We start from the raw sequence: 25635 nt of genomic DNA on the forward strand, positions 1-25635 counted from the left end.
CACTCCATGTTCCTGTATGATCAGATTTGCAAGAAGCCCCAACTTAATAAATATTCAAATTTGTAGTTATGTCACTGGGGGAAGAGGGACAGAATTGTTTCCTGCAAAGCCTCTTTGTCTTTGGTCCTTATGAAACATATGGAAAAGTAACCATAACAGACGGTCTTAATGTTTTTTTGTTTTGTTTTTACAATTTAATTGTTAATATTATTAAAAGGCAAGGCTTTGAACCTTGCCCCCCCTCCCCCATCGCCTTGAAATAGCAGTACACACAACCTGAAAAGGTATCCCTGCAAGACGAGTGCAGTCTTGAGTCCCTTGTACCTGCTGTAGTTGTGGTAAAGAAGCCTCCATTGCTGTAATAGGACATGTGCTGATCGGCAGCCTCTGAATGCTCAGATTTTTCATCTCCAGCACTGAGGCTCAGTGCACTGGCAGAGCGGGATTGCTCTCGGCTACGTCGCTGGGCTTGAACTAGGCAAGAAAGATGAAGAAATTTACAGTGATGTCTTGAGGAGGAGCGTACTTGGTCAAAGGCAAAATTAACTAAAAATCAAAATGGAAAGTTACATTGTGGAGTGTTTAAAGCAAGTTTGTATCCATCCACAGCCATTTGCATAATGTTAGAGGATGCAAAACATACCAGTAATCAAGTGTAAGCTTCTAGATTGAATGTTGTCTTCTGCTGGGTCATAGTCAAAGACTGATCCAGGATTAGTACGCCACACACGAAGATCTGCAGAAGACAGGTGGGTGGGGTATTTTAGTTTTATCCTTCGCCTCTGACTTCATAGGTATAAGAAAACACATTTGCAGAATCCAACAGGTCTTAAAATGGAATCCACACAGCAAAAAACTAATTTAGGAAATGCTTTGCAACTCACAGCTGAAATGTGACTTGACCAGAATTCTTAATGAATGGGAAAGAATGTTTTTCTTTTACATTTTAACACTGTTGACCCACCACCAACAAAAAAAGTTGCACCATTAGGGAAGAGCCCTTAGCGCAGTTGTCGAATGTATCATTTGCATGTACATTCTCCAGTATCTGGTAGGTAGGATATGTGCCTGGAGCACCACTGATAGCAGGAGGTGACCAGCCCCAGATGGAGTGCAAATACAGTGCAGCCGTAAATGGTACAGATAAGTGGTTGGAGTAGATGATAGTAGGCCAAATGGACCACTTCAGTATAAGGCACTTTCTCATGAATTAGTATGTGTGGTCCTCGAAAATATGTAAGGTAAGGAAGAAGTGAATTGTCCAAGCAGATTTGGTTAACTGGGAACAATTACAAGCATAGGATTCAGGACTCATGTATTCAATATCAATTTAACAAGGCAGAAGAGTGTGTGTGTTTGATTGTTTATGATGTGAAATCACATCACTATAAATAATTTTCTACATATATTGTCAGCTGTGACCATTATGTGAAGTTAACTTACAGAGGGGGAAAACCAAAGCATAAAATCAGAGTACCTGTATTCATTTCTTGATCTTGATCTATCCGTTTTCGCTCCATTTCCACAACTCGTCTCTGAATGCCCCTGTAGTTAATATCACTGAAATCCTGCATGTTCTTCTTGACACGTTCTGTTATGGGGTCAGTAACTACAGGTGTGAAGCTGCCTTTGCTCTTTTCAAAGTCTTCATGGTATTTCACCTGGAATTTTCAAGGTAAGACATGGGTAGCTGGAATGGACATGCCATTAATTGTAGAAGGCAAGCAGAAATATAAATTCCTTATCTAGGTCAGAAGTACAAGTAAACTTCACTGTGTTCACCAGATATGTCCATTTATTGCAGTTTCTGTGACAGCAAACCTGATCTCTGCATTAGGGCTAGGCGATATTTGGTTTTCAGCATCATCATATGTCACCAGCTAAACATACACTATATACAGATACCACGATGTCTGAAATAAGGATGATAGCTTCATGGTTTTCCCCGAATTGGGATTTTTGCTGGTGCCTACTCTTGTGATTTGCTGTCCCCTGCAGGAGGCAGGGAGAGCTGAGCCAACAGAGTTGACAGGCTGCGGGAATCAAGAGAAGCATTGGCTGACTTCAAATTCCCCCCCCCCCATGTTTATTTTTGCAAAGCATGTGTGCGCACAGCATGATTTGCAATATATTGCCAGGTCAAAAATTATGAAACTGATATCATAATAACAAATTCAAGGCAGTTTTTGAAGAATATATCACCCAGCCCCACTCTGCATTTACCTTTTAATTAAATTTGTGCCTGGAACAGTTTCATCTTAAGGCATACTGAATACTGCTAAATAAGTCACCATGGCTGGTTTTACTTGTGCAGCCAGTTTCTTGGCTGCAAATACTTACAGTGGAAATGTGTCGCTGCGTCTCCCGAACACGTCTCATTTCAGGGGTATCCAGGACAAAGGCCGCTTTACCTTGTACTTGTTTCCGGAAACTATCAGAGTAGAGGACCTAACAAAATGAGTAGATGTGAATAAACGTGCCCCAGCCAGTGAGAGAGCAGATTTTAAGAGAGGTTTTATGTAGACGTAAGAAATGAGGCATGAATGAAGAAGTGCTGAAGGCAGATGCAAACATGATGTGATCACTATTGACGGGCTCATCACAAGATTATGGCACAGATTTTTTTTTACTAACTATGAATTCTGTGCCTTTAGAAGGTTATGGCTAATGTAAGAGCATTGTTGATTTACATCGTTTCCAAACCCACCCCAAGAACTGTAGGCGAAGCATAACACTCAAAAGAATAGCATTAAAATAACAGAATACAGAAAGCTGCCTTAAATCAGGTTGCATTCTTTGTCTCTCCAGCCTAGTTTTGCCTGCTCTGACTCAAGGGTCTCGAGCAAAGGAAGTCTTTCACAGCACCTGCTATCTCCTTTTAAACAAAGGATGCCAGCTCTTACACCTGGGACCTTCTGCATTTGAAGCATGTACTCTTAGCCTACCACTGACCCAGAGTCCTTCCTAAAATAAAATGTTAACTAAGTGAGCAATACTCTGTTACTCGAAAGCAACCCCAGTTTAATGATGCAAGCCTTCATTCCATGGTGTTCTTATTTTATAGCACTTCTAGAAAATGCTCAGGCTGAAGACTTCCACAGTCCCATGGCAGCCATCAAGAGACCACCTCTCCTTGCCCTTATTGTGGCAACTCAAAGCACAGATGATATGCTCTCATTAAGGAATATAAGAAAAGTGGGTCTCGGGCTGTTTCCAGCACCTTGAATTGTGTCTAGAAAGAAACAAAGGGACACAACGGACCATAAAGCACAAGAATGGGTTCTAGGTGTCCTACTCCCATCAAGCATCTCTTCTTCCACTGCATTGATTACCAGCAGAAGTTGTTAAAAAGTAACCAAGGACAGCCCAGTGTGGAGTGTGTGGTAGCAATCCAATCAAAAGTTGCATAGACAACAATGACTCTTGGAACGTTACAGCAAAATTTCACCAGAAATGTATGGAGGTGGCCTCCCCAGCAAATGAGTGGGTAGTGATGTCAAGAGTCCATCCTTTCCACGCACCCTACCTTTTGCTTGGTCATAGCAACAGTTGCTGATATAGAAAAACATATATAATCTGGTTAGAAATAGTGGTCAGTTCGTCCATTCTTCAGAGCCCTCCTGGCTTTCCAAACAGATTCATTCTCTGTATTCAAAATGCAACTCCCCAACTATTCCCCAAACAAACCACCTGATTTTTTCCCCCCTGTCTTGAGACACAGCAGTAGATCATATGAATTAAAATGTTATCAACTCTGCTATTTCCCAGGCTGGATCTATACTGATCTTCTAAACGTAAAATAAAACATTCTATAGCATTTAATGGCAGCTTTTCTTTGCCGGTGGCTCGCTGCTTTGTAGCACCCTCTGGTGTCACATTTTAGTAACACATTTTAAGCAAGTGTAGATCTGTCCCCAGTTGTCCCTCCTACATATATAGGCTCTTGACCAGGAGATGGTTGGCCAGAGGGACTGAACGGCCCTAAATGGACCCTGGGAGATGGAAGAAAAGCAATGGTTAGTGCTGCTGTCTCCAGCAGCTTTATTTCCCATAGAACTTAAACATCAATTAACTTAAATAGAATGTACTAATACCCACCCCGCCCCAATAAGATTCTGCCACCCTATGCTGATTTTCTCTATAACCATTTATTTGGCTAGATCCTGCAAAACCAGCCTGCAAGTGTTGCCATCAATTAAGTACTAATGGACACACAGTAATAAAGGTCCTTCAGCCTTCAGTGCAAACTTTTGGATGAGAACAGGGACAAGAAAGCAAGCTATAATTTTGACCACCTCTTGGTCATGCCAATTGTGTCAGCTCTGATGCTGTCCTTGTTGAACTGGCTCAACAACTGGCTCTCTCTTTGTAAATCTTGCTGTGAAAACATTTAAGATTGAAGTAGGCTTCTCAGATCAGTTAAGTACAAAAGGGGAGACTTGTATGCAATATGCAAACAGAGCTCCCCCTTTGAATTCATTTGGTACCTGCCTCTGGGTTTTGTATGCTGAATACATTTCTGAAACGAGCTGGTGCACAGAATACTGAGCACTTGCCAATTTAATTAAGCTGCTCTCTAGGCCTGGGAACAAAGCATTTGCTACGCCCCTTCCCCTGAGCTAGGGACACCATCTTGGACCTTTGTATTTATGTAGACTATCGGCTGTTTTAAAGAAAGATTTAAAAAACACAGAACAAACACAATTTCATTTGGTTAAAAACATCAGTAAACACATGATGTTACAAAATGTTTAGAAACCATTCAACTGTTATTTGAGGTCAGTGGTTGCTTAGAAATCCTTAAACTATATTTCAATGTAAATTCTACATAACTAGGAATAAGAAACAATTAGAAACATTTTAGGTGACATTTTTAGTATTTTAAATGTCAAAATAAAGTTATAATATTAATAAAGTTAATAGTTGCGTAAAGTGTTTAAATTGAGTAGGGAAAGTATTATACTTTTTAAGGTGTTAAAAAGAAGTTATATATTTTCTAGATCATTGAGGGGTTATTTTCCTCCTGAAAAATACCGAGCTAATGTTTTCTTGATTGCGTTTAGCTCTCTCCATCTCTGGAGTGATAGATGTCGGGGTTCCTTTTCCCATGCTTTCTTTGTACAACACCTACAGCATACAAGAAAGTGTCCAGAAATCAAAGAATTAGATTATTGTTGAAGAACCATTGTGTTAAGTTGTGTTACTGTTTAATCATCATCACTGCATAGGTGGGTAAAGAATTCAAGAAACAAAGTGGTTAAAAAGTTATTGGATAAAGCAAAAAACAAGAAGGGGGGAAGGAAAAAGAAAAAGTATTTAAAAAAATTAAAAGGAGTGTTTTCTTTAGGAATATGAAAATGGATAAGATTCAGATAAAATAGATGCAGGACAAGGTTATATCTGATGATGTTACTTTTTTTAAAAAAAAAGTATTTTTAAAAAATTCAATACCAAGCTAACGTTTTCTTGATTGCGTTTGACTCTTTCCATCTCTGGAGTGATAGGTGCTGGGGTTGCTTGCCCCAAATTTTCTTTATACAAAACCTAAAGATTGTAAAAAGTATCCAAAAATCACAAAAATATAATGTGAATAAGACTATTGTTTGAAGGAAAAGTATAATAACTGGGGCGGCACTTCAAATGTAGGCATTTTGCAAAAACAATTTAAAAATTTAATAAAAAATTATAAAGACACCAGTGTAAAAAGTCACATAATAGAAACTGATCTGTCCTGGTACAAGTGAAAGGCAAAATCCAAGGAGAAGAATGTACAACAGTGAATTAAGCAGGTAAAATAATTAAAAGAGGAATGTATTATTTTGAGATCAGGATTCTATCCAGTAGGCAACATCCATCACTGTGTAATAGCTGTGCCCAGGGAAGTCATCACATATAAACTCATGGTCCAGTTTCTTGTCCTAGTTTTAACTACCGAATCACAAAGTATCTTGTGTCTCTCATTAGCTACATGAAGCTTTTTTTGTTCAGTGTGCTGTTGGAAGACCACTTGGGCAGCATGTTTTTCATGCTGGTGTTGGTTGTTCTGTTACTGAAGGGTGTTCCTGACTTTTGAGTCCTAAAACTCATGAATGCTGAGGCCTATGAATGCTGAATTCTATGGAGATTTATATTGATAGGGTGGGGAAACTATTTTAAAGGCCTTTTTCTGAAATCCCATTATCAACAATGTACCAATTTGGAAAGTAACAGCATCAATCATGTTGTTGTCTGTTCCTGCCTACATGCGATTTCCTATGACATCTTGTGAAACCACCAGTTCATAAGTGTATGGGATGTTCAATCAAAATAATTTAGTGATTGTAGTATTATTTTTCTCATTATTACAAATTCGTTTATCAAGAAATTTGTTATGTGGACCAGAAATCATATGGTCTAACAGTGTCTGGATAGAGTCCTATAGTCACCACTGCAAGGTTATAAGAAAAACCCTCTATGGTCAGATTATTAAATACCAAATATCAGATTTACGGTATTTTATGAGTAAAATGTAAGTAGTTTAAATAAACTTAAGGAAGAAAGTATAGTTTTAGATACTAGAGGGGAAACAATTCCCACAGCTTGTTAGGATGTTATTTAAAATATGTATATTTGTTTTTAAAATGTACCGAGCTAATGAACTCTTGATTGCGCTTGGCTCTTTCCATCTCAGGAGTGACAGGTGTCTGAGTCCCTTTCCCCAATCCCTCTTTGTACAAAACCTACAGGATACAAAAGAGTATCCAGAAATCATATCACGGCAGATTGCAAACAAACATTATTGGCTTGTAATGTTAATAATTGGATCATGCCAGCTTTCCAGGAAAGCTGGCTGGCTGTTGATTTCCGTGTCACCTAGAAGAGACACCAATCAATCAACACCCATAAAGGGAAAGAATCTAGTAGGATGAGAAAGTTGGAAAGGTATAAATACAAACCAAACGTGAAATTAAGCCAACTCCTAGTACTTATGTGTTAAAGCTTAGGTTGCAAAGAGAGTTCAGAAGATAGGGTGATTATGCCAAGAGGTGAGACTGGGTGCTATATTTGATTAGGAAGCATGGATCTTTATAACACATCTAATGTTATGGTAAACCATTCGGATCTTTTTTCTTCTTTTGAATACCGAGCTAATGTGTTGTTGATTGCGCTTGACTCTCTCCATCTCAGGAGTGACAGGCGTTGGTGTACCTTTCCCCAGTTCCTCTTTGTACAAAACCTACGGGATACAAAAGAGTATCCAGAAATCATAAGGTGCCAGTGATGGCATATCAAGATTAATAGTTTGTAAATGTTAACACTGGGGTCACACCGGCTTCCAGTAAAGCTAGCCATTGATTTTAGTGTCATCTGAAAGAGAGGACCCATGTAAGAAAACAATCTAGTAGGATGAGGAAGTTGGAAAGGTAGAAAATAAAGACGGAAATCCTATGTTTGCTGAAAAATAAAAAGGAGTAAGTCCTAGTAGTAGTGAGTTAAAACTTAGGTCACAGAGGGAGTTTGAAGGGGAGAATTCTTATGCTAAGTGGTAAATAGGAACTTTTGTTTTGTTAGAAAGCATAGATCATTAACACATTGGATGTTATTTTTTAGAATCCAGGTCTTTGTGGGGTATTTTGCTTGTCTTTTGAATACCGAGCTAATGTGTTCTTGATTGCGTTTGACTCTCTCCATCTCAGGAGTGACAGGGGTCGGAGTTGCTTTCCCTACGTTTTCTTTGTACAACACCTGTGAGACAGAAGAGCAGCCGAGTAAACTAGCAATAAATGAATTGCCATGTTTTTGTTATTGAAGCATGAGGGGTAGAGTTCTGATTTGGTTGTGATTTATTCTGCAGGGTGTTTTGGGTTACAGTTTTAAAACAATGCATATAAGCACTTATTTTTGTCTGGGGAAAACAAGGACAAAGTATTGTCTTAATACATGGTCATGCTTTTGAATAATGGGCATTTTTTGCATCCAAGTATAATATGCATAGAATGCCAAACAACTGGTGTGGGAAAGACAACAGATTGTTATGTTTTGGGAGGAATGTGAGTATAAGACCTAGAAAGGAAGAGAAGGGTTAAAAAGTCTCAGGATGTGACATTCTCCCACAGTGGAAAATAAAAGACAGGGAGGAGGTTTCACAATAGGGGTATATAACTCCATCTGCAGGAAGAAGCTGGGATGGAGAGCAGGGGTGAGTTAATCATATTACAAAACAGATTTTAAAATAACTGTTTTCCCAGAAGTACCGAGCTAATGATTTCTTGGTTGTGTTTGACTCTCTCAATCTCTGGCGTGACAGGAGTTGAGATTCCTGCCCCTAGGCTTTCTTTGTATAGCACCTGCATGATGACAAAGGGGAATACAGAAATAAGAAAAATAAGGAAGGAAAACAACAGTTAATTTTGATCTGCAAAAAAGGGGGGAGGAATATGGTCTTAGATCTCCTGGGTATGAGCCTGTAGGTGAATGTCCCATTTCCACAATCAATTTCCTGTGGTTTCATGCTTCCCCCCATCCTGTTACGTATCAAACATGGGTGCATTCATGTAATTCCCAATGTGTATGAATCTAGCCAAATGGACGTACTTTTAAGTCCCATTGATTTTAGTAGGAGGGATTCAGTGAGTTTAATGCTACTATTGACGGCGGTGGGACTTAGAAATGCTTAATTGGTGGATTGTACCCAAGGAACTCATTAGGATACCAAGGTGGAGGGTTTTGGTTGTTGGGCTGAGGATGAATAACCATAAAGCTTTGATTTACACTGGGAGTTTTGTAACGTTACTTCTTGCAGATCTCCACTTTCTATATTGTGTGTGCCACATCACAGTGGGGCAGGCTAGGGATTCATAATAGGATGTGTCTGGCCATTTCTTACAGAGAGCCATGTTGGTGAGATCAGCCGGTGGTTCTGGATAAGGTTTCTCTTCACCTTGGCAAAATAATGCAAGGGAAGGCATCGGAGAAGCAAAGAAACCACTGAGAAAGATATCACAATGTATGGATTTCCCAGGCAGAAATATAGTGTAACAGCAAGCTTAGAAGACCGATTCAACGGTGAATATTTGAGTATAAATATTATTTCATAAGATGCAAATGCTTCCATTGCCTTATTCCAGAAGGAATGCAACAATGGTAGCTGCAGAATGATTTTTCTAGTGCATTTTTGGCTGAAAATGTGTCGCACTACTTGTTCAACCCAGCTGGAGAAAGACCATATACTTTTTACAATAGCACACAGAAACAAACAGTGACTTAGAAAAAATCAAAATCAAGAAGGTCAAAACAGAGAAAGAGATAGGGCTGGGACAGTGAGAAGAGCAGTTAATAATATCCAAAATTATTGATTCCTTTTTTAAAAAGTGCGCCAAAAAAGAAGGCAGGGGGGAAATGACAATCAGTATACACCAAACATGGAGCCCTACACTGAAGTTCAATTCCCATTAGCCCTAGCCAGCACAGCCTAGAGTCAGGAATGATGGGAATTGAAGACCAAACAGTGGCTGGAGGGCACACTGGAGATGATAAATGGATTTTTTTCCCTGGAAGTCAATTGCATTAATGGAAATAGAACAAACCTGGAACAAATATTTAAAAGTTAATTTTTAAAGGGTTGAAATGGAACTTTCATATTTGAACTACCAAGCTGTAGTTTTCTTTAATGCATGCAACTCTCTTGTTTCCGAAGTGAGGTGAGTTGGTTTTCCTGTTCTCAATTCTTCTAGCACTGGGCAGACGGATCCTGCTGGGAGGTTAAGGTGCAGATGTATTGCACCCATTCATTGCACTCCCCATGTCTGAGGTCCATCCCTATGCCCTTGGGATGCTTGAAAAATCAGATATTGGTGAATTCTGATACAGTATAACATGAGTCACACCTCCCAGACTCACATGCAGATTAAGAAATCTTTCATATTTCACACTTTTTCTAATTCTGCTAAACGGTTCTCAACATATTTTTAAAAAAATATGTATTTTGGGACTGAATATGTTTAGAAATGTGTACGTTGTGAAAAAATACATTTTTGTTAATTAGAATTTTCTTGCAGGATTAAAAAATATTAATGTGGAATTGGGAGAGGATCAATATTATTTAAATCTGGTTGGAATGCATAGAGCAAAAATTGGCCTTGTTCAGCTGGGAGCAAATTCAGCACCATTCATGGACTCAAAAAGAAATACTATCATTGAAATCATATCAAGATAGCTATGTTATGGAGGGGTTAAGGTTCAAGATGGTTAATTATATTTGGGGATGAAGTTAAAGCTCATTTTAGCGACAAAAATACCGAGCTAAAGTTTTCTTGATTGCGCTTGATTCTTTCCATCTCTGGAGTAATAGGTGTTGGAGTTCCACTCCCTAAATTCTCTTTGTACAACACCTGTGTGACAAAGAAGTGTCAAAAACAAAAAAATTATCTCAAGATACACCATCAGCAAAGATAGCACAATCTAATTTTCTGTTTTGCCTTATGGTGTTTAAAACACAGTCCAGAAAAAAATCAAAAAATAAAAATCACAAAGAGAAAGAAATGCTATATATTTTGACTTCCTGTCATGAAGAAAGTTGCAATCTGTGACCAAGTTTATTCAAATGCAGTAATATTTTCCCACCTAGAATGACAAAAACTCAGGCTATAAAAAGGGGAGGAAATTGTCAGAGGGTACTAAAATCAAGTTTAATTATGTAAAACATGAAAGGTTAATCTTATTTGGGAATGATGTTATAGGGCATTTTTGTAACAAAAATACCAAGCTAAAGTTTTCTTGATTGCGTTTGACTCTCTCCATCTCTGGAGTAATAGGTGTTGGGGTTCCACTCCCTAAATGCTCTTTGTACAACACCTGTGGGACAAAGAAGTGTCAAAAACAAAAATGAAAATTAAGGGGCACATCTTAAGATACACCATCAGCAAAGAGAATGCAATCCAGTTTTCTGGTTTGCTCTATGAAGTTTAAAAAACAGATCACAAAAAAATAAAAAGTGCATACAGAGAAAAATACCGCATATTATAACTTAAAACACCTATCATGGATTAAATTACAATTTGTGACTGAGTTTAGACAGCTGCATTGTTATTTTCACACCCTAAAACTACCCGTTTTGTTCTGAAAGACTACAATAGCATAAATAACATTTTATTATTCTATTTTTAAGAGAGGGGTTACGGTTTTATTCTAAGTTTGCACTGCACCAACACAAATGCCAAAGGCTATTAGAAAATGTTTCCTGTTATAAGGATATATTGAATCCACTCTGAATATCATTTGTTTTGAAACAAATAATATTGCCACTTGAGGGGAAGTGAATAGGGTAAGAAAAATAAACAGAGCTAAAGAAAACCCACTGCAGACGTATGTCACAGTTAGTGCTTTAATTTTTTCCTTCAGAGACTGACATTTTAGTGATTTTATTAAAATGAGAAGGATTCAAAAGCTTGTGGAAGGATTAAAATATATTTATCAGAGTGTGGCAATGGTTAAAGGGATTTATCTATAGATATTTTGTGATATACCGAGCTAACGTTCTCCTGATTACGCTTTACTCTCTCCATTTCTGGGGTAACAGGAGTTGCCGTTCCTGTCCCCAAGTTTTCTTTGTAGGACACCTGTGAGGTACAATAAAGTATCCACAAAAGACACTCAAAAATACTGGCTAGTACTTTGTAGTTAACGGCGCATGTTTAAATCCCATGCTTAGTCGAGTATCGAAAAGGAAAGATGTGAATAAGGGGAGAGTAGTCATTAAAATGTGAATGGAAAAGAAAAAGTCAGAAGAAGTACATTAAGAGAAGTGAATGTGTGCAAAGGGAGCACATGGTTAATCTTATTGAAGATCATAGGTATTATTGTCATTGTTTTATTTATTTCTTTTAAAAAACTGCATAAAACTGTAAATTGATGTTAATGCACATCAGAATGAATGAGTCATGAAAATGGCATGTAGAAGATGATAGTTAGAATGTTGTTATTATTTTTTAATGAAAAAGATGAGTTATGGTAGGTTTGATTTCATGGAGAAATACCGAGCTAATGTGTTCTTGATTGCGTTTGACTCTCTCTATCTCTGGAGTAAGTGGAATCGGGGTTCCTTGCCCTGCATTCTCCTTGTACAAAACCTGCAGAATACAAACAGCCACAAAGGTAAGAAAAAGGTAGCTGAAAACCTTTCTGCAATGCAGAATGTTAATTAACACACTGACTTTGCATATAATTATTTGGACATTGCCCATTGGGAGTATAAAACTGCCCGAATACAGGTGTCTCCACAAAATGCCATCCCTGTTCACATGTTTCCACTTCTAGATGCCTCTGGGGAAAAAGTGCCAATCACCTGGAATTACAGGTATCTCTTTTTTGTGGTGTAGTTCTTTTTAAAAGTTTGGGGCTATTGCTGCTGGAGAGACGTAAGCATTTCGAAACCTCCTTGATAAAACTTGTTATATTGGTATTGAATAGCCAATGAGAAATCAGTTTTTGTTCTTACACCATTACCCTTGTCATGAGTTTTGCTTTGAGGCCAAATCTAAGAACAAAATCTGAGGACTGAGAGATTTAAGCCCTGTTTTGGTTTTATTTAAAAAAGAAAAAAGAAAAGAGATAGACTGAGAGAGAAAGAACAAAACTGAAGTCCTTGGCAGTTTTTTTAAAAAAAATGTCCTGCATTTCACTCCTTTTAAAAAGTGCCCTCTTCCCCAAATGGAAAAAACAAAACAAAACAGTTAAGTCAAAAAGGCATTCAGTCAGTTCAAAATGTCGAAAGCAAGAGAGGTAAATTTGTAGTTAGAAAAGGGTAACTAGTTTGCCTTCCTGTAACTTGATTATGCAGAAATGAATTTTGAAAACAATTAGTATGGTGAAGAGCTCAGGGTAAAAGGGAAGGCAGAGCGGGAAAGAGAGGAGAAAGAACCAGCTGGAACCAGTTCCTTGATAAATGTCACTACATCTTCTCCTACTGAAACACTCAAGAATACCCATCACTTAAGTGGCCAAATGATGCTAGACAGAATTCCCATGTTCTAATAAATGAAATCCTACCCATTCAGAGGATGGCCCATTAAGATTTGAATAAAGCAGGAGGCCCACTTAAGTGGGCAAGAATAAATTGTTTGGATTTTCAGACCCAAGACTCAAGAAGCAACAGGTGCTCAGACTTCAAGAAGCAGATATCCCATCTGACACATAATTAAGCCCATTCACAACAATGGTCTTAAGTACACTTTGTGTTCGCTTGTGGCTAGTGTGTCTCTGAACATGTACAAAGTGCCTTTCACCACAGCCAGGTTCCACATGTCGCTGAGCACTCCCCTGACCAGTAGGTAGGTGGGTATAAAAGTAAAGGGGACCCCTGACCATTAGGTCCAGTCGTGACCGACTCTGGGGTTGCGGCGCTCATCTCGCTTTATTGGCCGAGGGAGCCAGCGTACAGCTTCCGGGTCATGTGGCCAGCATGACTAAGCCACTTCTGGTGAACCAGTGCAGCGCACGAAAACACCGTTTACCTTTCCGCCGGAGCGGTACCTATTTATCTACTTGCACTGTGACATGCTTTCGAACTGCTAGGTTGGCAGGAGGTAGGTGGGTATAGCAGGGGTCATAATTTTGTCAGTTACTACTGCTATTATTACTACTACTACTACTACTACTACTACTACTACTATTTTATCCTCTTGGTCCATTTCTGTCTGCTCAGCATTAAATGGGTCTATATTCTCCTCTCAAGGTGCACAGAGAGTAAATCTTAAAGCTAATGGATGTTAAAGCCCGAGTAATACTAGAGGAATGCCATACTAAGGATGAAGTTGATGATAGCATGTTAGCAGGGGCAATAGATGTCTGTTTAGTAAGGTGAACAGCACACTGTTACTGCCCAGTGCACACACAAATCAGCATAGAAAATATCAGCCACTACCGAGCTGATGTGCTTCTGTGTCTCCTTGACACGTTTTACTTCAGGAAGATCAGAAATGGGAGTTCCTTTTCCAATTTGATCCTTGTACTTAATCTACAAAGTGGTATTCAGTTCAGAAAACAAGACAAAACAATAATGACTTACATTATGTACATGAAACAGATATCCATTTCACATAAAAAGAACAAGAGTAAACGAATATAATCACAATTGTAGGAGCTGAAAGCATTGCATGCACCCATGTCGAAACAGACATCTGTGGAAAACGAGTTTTTGCAAAGATTTAAAATTCGATGTATAAAACCCAATCTCCAATTTGATAGAGGAGGAAGAGCCATGGATGGACACCTTGACTCAACAATCTTACCAATGTAGTAGAAACAGGAGGATGAAAGCTTCCCACCAGGTTCCTTGCTTTAAAAGCTATTTTAATCGTCAGTAAACAAGTATGAGATTACTGTATTTTGCAGCTCAAGTGCAACCTGGCCGAAAAAAATAGATTTTTGATCATGGCATCCATTACAGAGCTTCTCCTTTTTAAGCCCCTGGCCCTGTTGTACGACTACCTTGTGTTGACAATGCCAGGCAAATCTTCAGAGAGTAGCCTGGAGTGGCCATGCATCTCCTCAGCTGCATCCCAATGGGACACTGTTGTTGGGATGCTGTTCTGAGACCTTCCCACGGCCATTGTCAATACTGGGCCCCTTGCAATTGTGCTGGCTGCTGATATCAATCAAATTTTCAGTCCAGTTTAGGAGAGTGTGCCTAAATTGTTTCAACTCTAGTAACTTTCTTTGGATTCATTCCCACTAGATTCCGGAACCTAGACTTGTGGCCATAGGTTTTGTATGCCGTGGGGTTTTTCCCTCACACAGGAAATAGGTAATGTGCACTGAAACACACGGCACTGGCCAACGCAGAAGCATGTGAATGAGCCTCTGCAAACTGGAACCTCTGCCTATTCAGAGGAGACACTGGGCTAGGGTGCAGTGTGTGTGTGTGTGTGTGTGTGTGTGTGTGTGTGTGTGTGTATTAGTCTCCAATGCATTATATTTGAAATGAGTAATATCGGTGCTTCCTATCCACCTCCCGTTCTATCCAGCATGGGTGACAATACATGTACAACATTCAATAAAAACATTTTTTACCTCTTTTTTAAACCAAATGTCAAAAAAGGAAAGTAAGACATTGTGCGGAACACAATCAAATGAAAAATAATTTTGGCAATCCTACCATACGTACTGGGGTTTGGGGGGAGATGAAGTAGAGAGAGAAAACAAAAAATATCAGAAATAATTATCTAAAATTATTGTTAGTTTTAAAACGTAGTCACTATATTTGCTACCATGAGTATCTCATCGACATTTCGGACAAGATCAAAATGTGAATTTAGTTTCAGTATTTTATGAAATGATAAACATTAGTTGAACATTAGAAAATGTTAATAGTTAAGAGTTTTTGAAATGTGGAGACTATTTTACATAGGAAAGTAAAAGTAGAATGGAAGAGCTAGTTAGCAAATTATGTTTTGATTAATTACGAAAAACCTTGACTTTTCAAGTTATTCCATAACTGCTGTTAGGATCATGTAAGGCAAATGAAGTTTTATAAGTTGGGAACAGCACAGGTAAGAGTGTTAACAATCCACTGGGTTTTGTACCGTGCTTATTGCATCCTGGGTTTGTTTAATTCTCTGCATCTCGGGCGTCTTTTCAATAGCTGTTCCTGTTCCAATATCTTCTTTATATAAAATCTTAACCAAGACAACAAGATTGAGCATAGAAAAACAACAACATTGTCATTTGCTACAGAAAGACTACAAAACAGTGGAATATTAAGAAACCTCTAACTGGTTCCTTGATCATCAGTGCATTCACTCACACAGAAGAGATTCCCATTGATTTCAGAAGCTTTTGCTTCCAAGCAAGATTATCCTTAGGTAATATGTGTACTTCTCCATATTTTGTGATGTAGTTCTCCAACAAAAAAAATAGTGTGCAAAACGTGTATATTGGGGGAAAGTATGCATAAAACGCACAACTGAGTGAAAATATTTTTAAATGCACCAGATATTTACTAAAATGTATATATTAGGCAAAATGCATACAATGGGAGAAAGCACATTGAAATGCTGGTGAGTTTTTTGAGGCTGTTCTTTTTTATTTTTAAAGCAAACGAATGCAAAAACAGAACTGAACTTAAGATAAGAAAAATGTTAACTCAAAACTAGACAGCTTCATCCATCCCTGTTTTCAGGATCTTGGGGACTTGTGGAGGAGGGAATTTCTGCTTCAACTATCCTGGTTCATGCATGCCTGTTACATTGTCTAAGTAAAATGGGAATGGCACTGATTTTAACGTAGACATGGCTTTCCACTGTTTTGATCAGACATCCATGGATAGATCTTCATGGTTAAACTTGCTAATTAAGAACAAAGCAGAGCATACACGAATTAGCTGCTAAAAGACGACACAGCAAGCCTATAAACAGCTACAAATCCATAGCCACATTGCAAAACAAGGGCAGATATTTTGTACTTCTACTGTCAGATGTGGGGTACACAACCCACTGTGCAATGATGGAAGCAGTTGAAGGAGAGAGTGTGTAAAGGAATAGCAACACCTACACATATAATAAGGTACACATAATTAGTGTAAAATTGCATGGCCCTGACCGCCGACATAAAAGCCTGGATATACATAGTAAACAAGAAGCACCATTCATATCAAGGAAGATTCCTGTATGCTGAAGGATCTGCAAAAGTAGGGCAACAAAATTAAGGATTCGCTTTGTGGTGTAAAATAAGGTTACCGTGCTGAAGTTCTTCTGGTTTTCTTTAACTCTTAATATCTCTGGTGTTTCATTTACAACTGTGACTTTTCCTTTGCTGTCCTGTAGATCATGCTGGTACTTGAGCTGTTAGGAGAACACATATTTTTGTTTATTGCCCTTGCAATAAAGAATTCAGTCTTGCACCTTTATTTCGTTGGTATTCTGTATAGCTTTCTTATAAATAAATTTAAAAATCATTTAGGAATACTGAAATTTGAAGTCGCACCTGACATCTGGGTCATCTAAATTCAGCTGCTGTTTGAACACATGAGATTTCCAATGGGCACCCAGATAAAAGGACAGAATCTTCAATCATCACGAGGCATTCTCTCAGCATTTACAGAGAATGGAGAACCCCATGCATCGTAGGGTAGGGAGTCTGGGTGCACAGAAGATTTTGCTATTGGGGCCCACATTTACCCATTCATGTTTCCATCAGCTGGTGCTGTTTTCAAACACATGCGACCTCAGGTAAACTGCACTACGATCTGCACATATGCTGTATCCTCACCATCCACCCACACTTTTGTAACCTTGTATTCCACCTGTCCTGCATCCCAGCCACCCAATTTTCAGTTTTTCACTGTAAGGTATGATGCACAGAGACAAAGGCAGTGTTGAAACGGTCATGAGGAACAGTGTACTACATCCTTCTTGAAAGGGGAGACTTTGACTGAAACCATGCCTCTCCTCTAAGCCACACACACACAAACATGCACATACAAAATGGGTAAGTTCATACAAGACCCCACAGCCTTTCAGGTGTTGCTGGACTCCAGCTCCCATCAGCCCCAGCCAACATGACCAGTAGTCAGGGATGGTGAGAGCTAGAGTCCAAAGACATCTGCAGGGCCACAGACTCCCCATCCATAATGAGACGTTGCCTGACACCACCTCTGATGTTGTTGAGCGAGGAAGAATAAAAGACAAATAAAACCTTCCCATGCATCGTGAGAGCTGGTTACGCCAGGACAGCGCAATGCAAGAAAACAGCTTTAGTGCCATTGCTTCCAAACAGGAACCTCATCTGTGCTTGCACAGTCACCATGGAGATTTCTATCCATCTATCTGTAAATGTGTGTACACACGCTTTTACATCTTCGAACCTTACACAATTACTTTTATCTTAACCCAAGCAAGCAAGAGGCATTCTTACAGCTCTGGGATGTGTTCCAGCCATGCAAAAGCTCTTGAGGAGTGTGTGAGGGATGTAGCCTGAGGAGGTGGAATATTTGTCCTCAAAAGCGGAATCTTCTGTCCTGTGCTCTGCATGGGTCTGAGCAAGGTGTAAAACCCAATTTATCAATGGATGAGCAGGGGTTAAACCCTGCCCTGTTGGCTGTGGGGCATGGCATGAGCTGCAAACACAGAACTGAACCCTGCCCATCAGCTGATTGTCAGGTGGGTGTGGGGTTATTTTTTGGGGGGGGGAATTGTCTCAGGAGTCAAATTGGACCCTGCCAAGCTTGGCCTGTGGTCTGGAGTTTTCCCACCTCTGGCCTACATTCTGCACAGGACTTCACAGCATCACATATTTATAAATAATCACACTTTTCACTGTGTTTACAATACATTAATACCTACCATGCTGAAATTCTTTTGGTTCTCCCGGACTCTCTGCATTTCTGGTGTGTCTAAAACAGACACATAGTATGACATAGTTCTCTCTGCATCCTCCTTATATTTTTTCTGTTAGTTGGGGGGAGAGAGGATCAAGATTTATTGTTATGGTAAAAAAAAACAACCAAAAAGAAATGTATGCGCTCAATGTCCAAGAGGCAATTTGCACAAAAACATGTTTATGGTTATCTGGAGTTGAGATATGTGTGAAATGGTTCCTACGTGAAAGAAGCTCCTATCAATAGGGAGCAAGACCCTCCTTTAAAAAAAAAAAAATCTGGCAAAGCTAGTTGAAAACAAACACGATCATTACCTGACTTGAAAAGTTCTTCACATGGTGGGCATGGATGATGTCTGGAGTGTCAACCACCGTGGTATAGTGGGCTTTTTCCATTTCTGCAGACTGCTTATATTTGATCTGTTGGGGGAAAGGTCACAAGCAGATATCCACAGTGAGTACATTTATGAACACAGCTTCCTCTTGATTTCCCCATAGGAAATCTACAGAGAAGGTTCCCCTTAAAATTACTCCCAAGTGTTATTAGTGCCTGGCTGTTCTCACTGACCTGGCTAGAGATGTCCATAGCATTCTTTGCCCTCATATAATCAGGCGTTTCTGTGGTATGGCCTGTCAAGCCTCTTCCTTTGATTTCCATCTCTAGAGCTTTCTTGTATTCTTTCTGTTGTGGTTTTTTTTTTTTAAAAAAAAGGATTAATAGAGATGAGACCATCACAATGGGGCAGGTTTTTCAAAAGTAACACTTATCCCAATTCACCAAGGGTGATCTTGATGTGACTCAAGCTGCTGCCCATACAACATGCAAAAAAAGTGTGTCCCACAGAAGAGAAACGTATGCAGTCGAAGAAGCATTCACTCTTCACAGGCAGTCTAAGTCATTTGACCATTTGTGTTGCCTAAAAGGCTCGTTTTCTGGCTAACACCTCAAAAGGAAATTATCTAACTTAATTATCTATCAACAAATATGTTGATTTCCTAAGATTTAAGAAGTGTCTAATACACAGTTTAGGAAGTTTGCTTAACTTAGCTTTTCACACACGCTAATTTCAGAGGATTAAAAACGTTTGAAACACAGCTCAAATAGCACACAAGGGTCTAGCTATCACCTTGCACAGGACACAAGCTTAATTAGCTGTATGTTTCCTAGCACCTACAAACCCATTACAAAAATTGACCTGGGCAGGTAAGTGGGATCTGACTCTGAGATATAATCAATGCTTCAGAAATTGCTGGAACCCAGGCGTATAATTTCTCTTTAAAGATAGCTTTGTTGGAATTCTTCCTATGAAAGGCCGTTCTGACATTACGCAAACAGCCTGGGAGAGATGCTGTAGCACTGCTCATTACCATGCCAACGTTGTCCTTCTTCTGGGAGTCATAGGGTGGAGCCACATCATGCATTTCTCCCTAATGTCTGGGGCTTTTGACATTAATCCAGTGCAGAAGAAGGGGGCCATGCTGCAGTGGCCCCCAAGGGAAGTTAGCCTAGCTATGTGCCTCACCTCATTCAAGATATAGGTTGCATTCTTTGCTCTGAGTAGGTCTGGGGTCTCTTCCAAAATGGTTAGGCCTTTACCTTTGACACCTTCTTCCAAATCTCTCCTGTATTCTTTCTAGAGGGGGTGGGGAGAAAAAGAAAACTGAAGAAACCAAAGAGAGAAAGAGCTTCAAGGAGGATGAAGGAGACCCCCCTCCCCTAAAAAGAGTTAGTAAATGGCCTTCAGATTATCTTAAAGCAAGACTTAGTTAGGGTGTTCAAGGTTCAACCTTCTAGATAGTCACACAGCTTGACACAACAACTTCAGTAAAGAACACAACATATAGTGAAACAATGATCTCTGTTCCACCAACAGGAAAACATTAATGCTGCTAATACAATTAACAATTAGTGATTTAAAAAAACCACACACCAATGGACTAGAACAAGCAACAAACACAGATTAAACCATGCATTTAAGAGAAATGTTTAAGGCTAGTAAAGAAGGTAGTGAAGGGACTGCTTTGGTAAGGACAATTAATGAAACTAGTAGGGTGGTTCACAGCAGAAGACAACAGAGCAGGTGCTACCTCGCTTGCTATTTTGGTGGCATATCTGACATGCAAAAGAGATGGTGTGACCTCCAGGCCAGTAAGGTTCCTGCCTTTCATGGACTCTTCAAAGTCTTTTTTATATTCTTTCTAACAGGAGTAGGAAGAAGAAGAAGAGGAGAAGGGGAAAAAACAGAATTTATTTTGGATCTGTGCAGGAAGAATATTTTCAAGTACTGTACTGTTAGTTTTGGGTCCTGTCTTGCCCTTGTTGTGTCAAGTTTGCTGGTCGGCCATTCGGTGTTGGGTGGGGGTTTAGCAGCGTGGTGTAGTGGTTAGAGTGTTGGACGATGGCCTGGGAGACAAATTCAAATCCCAACTCAGCTATGCAAATCACTGGGTGGCCTTGGGACAGTCACCATCCCTGGGGCTAAAATGGAGAGGGCAGAACCATGTGCCCCAACTTGAGCTCCTGGAGGAAAAGGTGGTGTATAAATGTAAGGAACAAATAAAATAAAAATACATTGCAAGCGCCCACTTTGTGTCTCTGACAGCAACAAGGCTTTGGATGAACATGTGATTCACAAAAGGTAGGGCTCCAGTCTTCCAGTGTGCTCAGTTGGTAAGATGCCCTTAAAGCCTACAGTAGTGTCATTCCTATGCTTTAGACTCACTAATTGTTATGATCAGTCTAAGGAATGGAAAATCCCAGAGCCAAAAGGGTAGGCATCCCATAAACCCCGGGGGAGGGAATGTCTAATTGCATGGTAATATATTGAAACAATTGACAGAATCACCCAAAGGACCTTATACCAGTATTTTTGCCTTGTATAAGTTTCGCTCTTGGACAGAACAATGCAGACACATCAAATAGGCTATGAAATCATGGTTAAACAAAAAGCTAATATCAGGGGGAAGGTGGTGCTGTAACACTTAAAACAGGCAGGGATTTTCAGTGCTGAAGCACAACAGTTTCACATCTAATCTTGCTGATATAAAAGGAATGTATATGAAGAGGATGGTGCGTGAAATGGAAGGGGTGAATGGCATAGAGATGGGCACCAGGGGTCCCAAGACACAATAGGTATCTATTGACCACTTATTTAGTTAGGATAAATATTAAGGCAAACGTTAACTCTGATTTAGCACTGGCTTGTAAGAAGCAATGTGAACTTTGCACCCTTTCAATCGCTGTTCAGGCACTGTATTGGGAAATGATGCACAGAAGTGGCTTTGAGAAAGTGCAGCTGGAAAGTGTTTCAAAAGACACAAGAGAGGATGCTTGGCAAAGCCTCCAGGGAATGGGAAAGGGTAAAATAATTGCGTTCTCTGACTGCTTATCTTCTGTTTCTTTAGAAAAATGTGAGAGGCCTCCTGGGCTCAAACCCAGGGCTCAAACTTCCCTGTATCCAGACCCCTTGCACCTGCATAATGGGGGATTGTTCTTTATCAGGTATGGCACACACCTGCAGTAAGGTGTCAATGGTTGCATATGGCAAAGACAGCAAGGATCTGTAGAGGAGGGAGCAGGCAAGCCCATGGGCCTGGCTATGGCGGGGAATCAGGTCTGTACTCCTGCTTGTCTCTGCAGTGCTGTGTTACTTCCTGCTTTGGAGACCAGAAGCAAGCAGACCATAAAACACAGATGGTTGGTTATGGACCGAACTGTGCAACAGAGTCTTTATCTCATGTTTTGATCTTGTCCTCTGGCACACAGACTCTGAGATAGTTGTGTGGTGAAATATTGGGGGGGGGGGAGACCCACCCTGAAACAATTGACAGAACCACCCAAATATTATCGACCAAACACCTTATACAAGTGTATTTCACCTTGTATAAATTTCACATTTGGGACAGAACACTGACAAAACTGAGTTCAATGGAAGGTCAATGGAAAAACTATAACTGGACACAAACAAGGCTTGAATGGTGTCAGCGAAAGTTGTTTATTACAAATTATATACTGCTACTTTTAGCAGCCACTCTAATCTTCTGGTAGCCCGGGGAAAACTGACAAACTGCAAGTCCTTTTTTGAATCAACACTCCCGTTATCACCTTAATTCCACAAATACAAAGTAAATATAAAGTAAATTAATAGCTTAGAGTCTGTTGCCTCGCTCCTAAACTTATTTTATTTTGCAACCGTGAATCAGATTGTAATAAAGTGCAGCCTGTGTTTCCCCCCAGAGATTTTTGACTACAACCTCCATCATCCCTGATCCTTAGTCATCTGGTTGGGGCTGGTGGGAGCTGTATGTCCCCCCAAAACAACCCTAGAGGGCACCAGGTTGAACAAGGCTGCTATAGAGGCATGATTATTTCAATTCTAGTTATACCTTCAGAAAGCATCTTCCCCACTAACTGCCTGTACCTGAATGGAAATAATACAATACCATGTTGTTATGCCTTCATTTTCCAACATGAAACCAGGCTGCATTCTGCCACAAAGCACCTTACCTCGCTTTGCATGTGCTGAGACTCCTTAGCCGTGAGGTATGTTGGTGTTTCAAAGTCCAGCATGGGCTTCCCTCTTTCCTTTTCATATTTTTCCTTGTACTTCACCTGCCAAGAGGGAGATAAATATTATTTCCAGTGCATTGCTAGATATAGGCTACAAATGTACAGGGGTGGCCCTGGAACGTGGAAGGGAATTAGGTCTCTTCCCCAAGCCGCGCTCAAGAAACAATCATGTCAGTCATGAAAACCACATGTCACGGTGAGTGACCTGTTGGGTGCCCCCAACACAGTCTGCTGCACCTCACAGAGGAGGGCTGAGAAGCACTGAAATGCTGCTACCAGATGTCAAGGGTCAAGGCCAATTTCTATGCTCCAATGGCAACACGGTTGCTGTCCACTTCTTCACATGTCAGGGCCCCATTTTGCAGCCGTAAAGATATGAAGCCACAATTGCCGGTTTGCATAGCTAGTTCACACAGCATTGCCTATGTGGAATTATGGCAATTTATGAACAAGGGTTCAGAGAATGGTCTGAAAACCAATGTACAAGAGTTTTTTGTTCAGTCAGAAAATAGCACAGATAGTTAGAGAGAACATTAACAACAGGCAGGTCCCAAAACATTTTAAGACCTGGCAAATTTTGAATTAAATAAACAACTCATTTCTAACCAATTTATTGGAATATAGGCAGCTATATCTCACATGCAAGAAGTAAGCAAAAATATATATTCACAACAGACTTTAAAATGACATTCAATTACATTTAAGTGCCAGGGCTTTTTTCCAGCAAATTCTGTGAAGTGAGCTAGGAGCTCTAATTGGAGGTTTCTAAGCATCTTTATAAAACTATTATTCCCGGAACTCCTTGGGAAAAGCAACTTCTTCATTTATATTGTAAATGTACTCCAAGATCAAAAGGAGTTTAATGCTGAAATAACTTTACAGCAATACTTTTTTTTTCTTATTAAGTGGTGTATTTCCCCCTTCTTGGCACACTGACCCTTCTAGATTCTAGAATGCAATGCAATGGGTTGTGAACGAGAAATAAAAAGCAGGAAACACTTATCTATGACTTACTATGCTCTGAAGTTCTGAGGCCTCCTTTAGATGGATCTGTTCAAGGTTATCTGGAACCACATGGTAGTGACCTTTACTCTTCTCATATTTCTTCTTGTACTGGTACTAAAGGGGAAGGTGTCAAAAACCACCTCAATAACAAAAAGGCCTAACCTGATCAGCTTTCTAGCTCCAGCCGATCCAACCATTTCAACAGAAAAACAAGAAACCCAAAGCATTTTTTTTTAAAAAAAGGAGAAGAAGAAGAAAAAGGAATCCATAAAGGGGTGGGGGAGGGAGGAAAAAAATCTCAGACTAATGCCGAAGCACTTGTGATAGCTATTTTTCCCTTGCAACATTATGCAAGAAGGAACAAGATATTGTAAGTAAATAAAAAGAAAACCCCCAAAAAAGAAAGAAGGAAGAACAAAAGAAATATAGTGAATATGTGATACAATTAAAATGGAAGACAACGCCACATCTTCTTCTCTTGTTAGCATATTCATCACTCTGTGGTATAATAGCAGGATGATAAAAGTTCAGCAAAAGCAGAATTAATTTTGAAAAGGTTTTAAAAAGTTAAAAGAAGAAGTATGTTGAAATAATATTAAGCACAAAAAATATTGAAATCAAAAGGAGGAAAATGGTATTCCTGTTAGTCAAAAAGGAAAGTTAAAAAGAAAAAAAAAAGCCATTTACATGTGGTTAGAGGTTTTACAATATTAGCAGTTCTACAGCTAATAGAAAATGCTTGAAAGACCAGGGATATTAATTAGTCCGCATGAGGAACACTCATTAGGCAGGGGAGAAGAGAGATCACTACCAGGTGATTTCCTAGGAACAGTCAAGGAGGAAAGCTGTTACAGAAATTGTTAGCAGCTATTATCTCAGAAAGGCAGATGGATGAAATGCTAAAGTGAATATGGTCTGAGATGAGCTAAGAGGCTTACAGAACTGGCGAGCTGGCTGGTGTTCAAGACATGATGCATCGACAGGGATTCAGACATGTCTGTCACTGGTTTGTGAAGTTTCTTCAGGTCCGCCTTGTATTTAATCTGATGGGGGAAGTTCAAAGAAACGCAGTAAAGGAAAACGCAAACAACACTTAGAAATCGGACGCATTAAAAAGGAACAGGACTCAGTCAGACTTTGCATCAAAATGTTGTGGGGGCGGGGCACTGGGCAAGAGATGGTTAATGAGATCAGCATTACTGCAAATGTTCCTTAAATGATTTGTAGCAAAGTTGCCAGGCACATGTTCCCTTAGGGAAATTCAGGTACATGGCCCAAGAAGGCTAGGAGATGGTTGAAGGTGACAACTCATCATCACTATTTTCTGTGGTCGTGCCTGCTTGTGGAATGTGCTCGTCTGACACCTTCATTACATAACCTTAGGTGCCAGGCAAAAAAAATCCTCTTCTCCTAGCCCTTTGGCTAATTAAACAATCTGTGGCCTTTTAAACTGTGTGTGTGTGTGTGTGTGTGTGTGTGTGTGTGTGTGTGTGTGATGTTGTTTGATACTAAAGCATGTATTTTTGTATTTTTATATTGTAAACTGCCCTATGATCCTCAGATGAAAGTTGGTATAGAAATTTAATATATAATAATAATAATAATAATAATAATAATAATAATAATAATAATAATAATATCCCTCCCTTCGGCCAGTATTATGTTCAGGGGCTCAACTCCCAGTTCTGCCTCATACTTGGTTTCATGGG

The 25635-nt window shown here is 39.6% G+C and overlaps 1 protein-coding gene across 50 annotated transcripts in view; it reads right to left on the minus strand.

The window, feature by feature from the left end:
* NEB (nebulin) overlaps window positions 1-25635 on the minus strand; it is a 153493-nt gene that overhangs the window by 1845 nt on the left and 126013 nt on the right. For 11 of the 50 annotated variants that reach the window (XM_082196548.1, XM_082196557.1, XM_082196559.1 and 8 more), the window contains 25 exons: window positions 24865-24969; window positions 23936-24040; window positions 22859-22963; window positions 20440-20550; window positions 19875-19985; window positions 18920-19033; window positions 18667-18771; window positions 18318-18422; window positions 16713-16817; window positions 15561-15653; window positions 13901-13993; window positions 12015-12107; window positions 11505-11597; window positions 10741-10833; window positions 10278-10370; window positions 8235-8327; window positions 7633-7725; window positions 7124-7216; window positions 6627-6719; window positions 5452-5544; window positions 5035-5127; window positions 2341-2448; window positions 1478-1661; window positions 644-736; window positions 325-474 (listed from right to left, as the gene is read on the minus strand). In XM_082196548.1, the coding sequence (XP_082052674.1) occupies window positions 325-474; window positions 644-736; window positions 1478-1661; window positions 2341-2448; window positions 5035-5127; window positions 5452-5544; window positions 6627-6719; window positions 7124-7216; window positions 7633-7725; window positions 8235-8327; window positions 10278-10370; window positions 10741-10833; window positions 11505-11597; window positions 12015-12107; window positions 13901-13993; window positions 15561-15653; window positions 16713-16817; window positions 18318-18422; window positions 18667-18771; window positions 18920-19033; window positions 19875-19985; window positions 20440-20550; window positions 22859-22963; window positions 23936-24040; window positions 24865-24969 (2617 nt within the window). The remainder of the gene's footprint in view (window positions 1-324; window positions 475-643; window positions 737-1477; window positions 1662-2340; window positions 2449-5034; window positions 5128-5451; window positions 5545-6626; window positions 6720-7123; window positions 7217-7632; window positions 7726-8234; window positions 8328-10277; window positions 10371-10740; window positions 10834-11504; window positions 11598-12014; window positions 12108-13900; window positions 13994-15560; window positions 15654-16712; window positions 16818-18317; window positions 18423-18666; window positions 18772-18919; window positions 19034-19874; window positions 19986-20439; window positions 20551-22858; window positions 22964-23935; window positions 24041-24864; window positions 24970-25635) is intronic. The other 39 variants (XM_082196517.1, XM_082196518.1, XM_082196563.1 and 36 more) reach the window with 39 other exon arrangements.

The sequence above is a fragment of the Podarcis vaucheri genome, assembly GCF_965113315.1.
Source record: "Podarcis vaucheri genome assembly, chromosome: 1".
Taxonomy (NCBI): Eukaryota; Metazoa; Chordata; class Lepidosauria; order Squamata; family Lacertidae; genus Podarcis; species Podarcis vaucheri.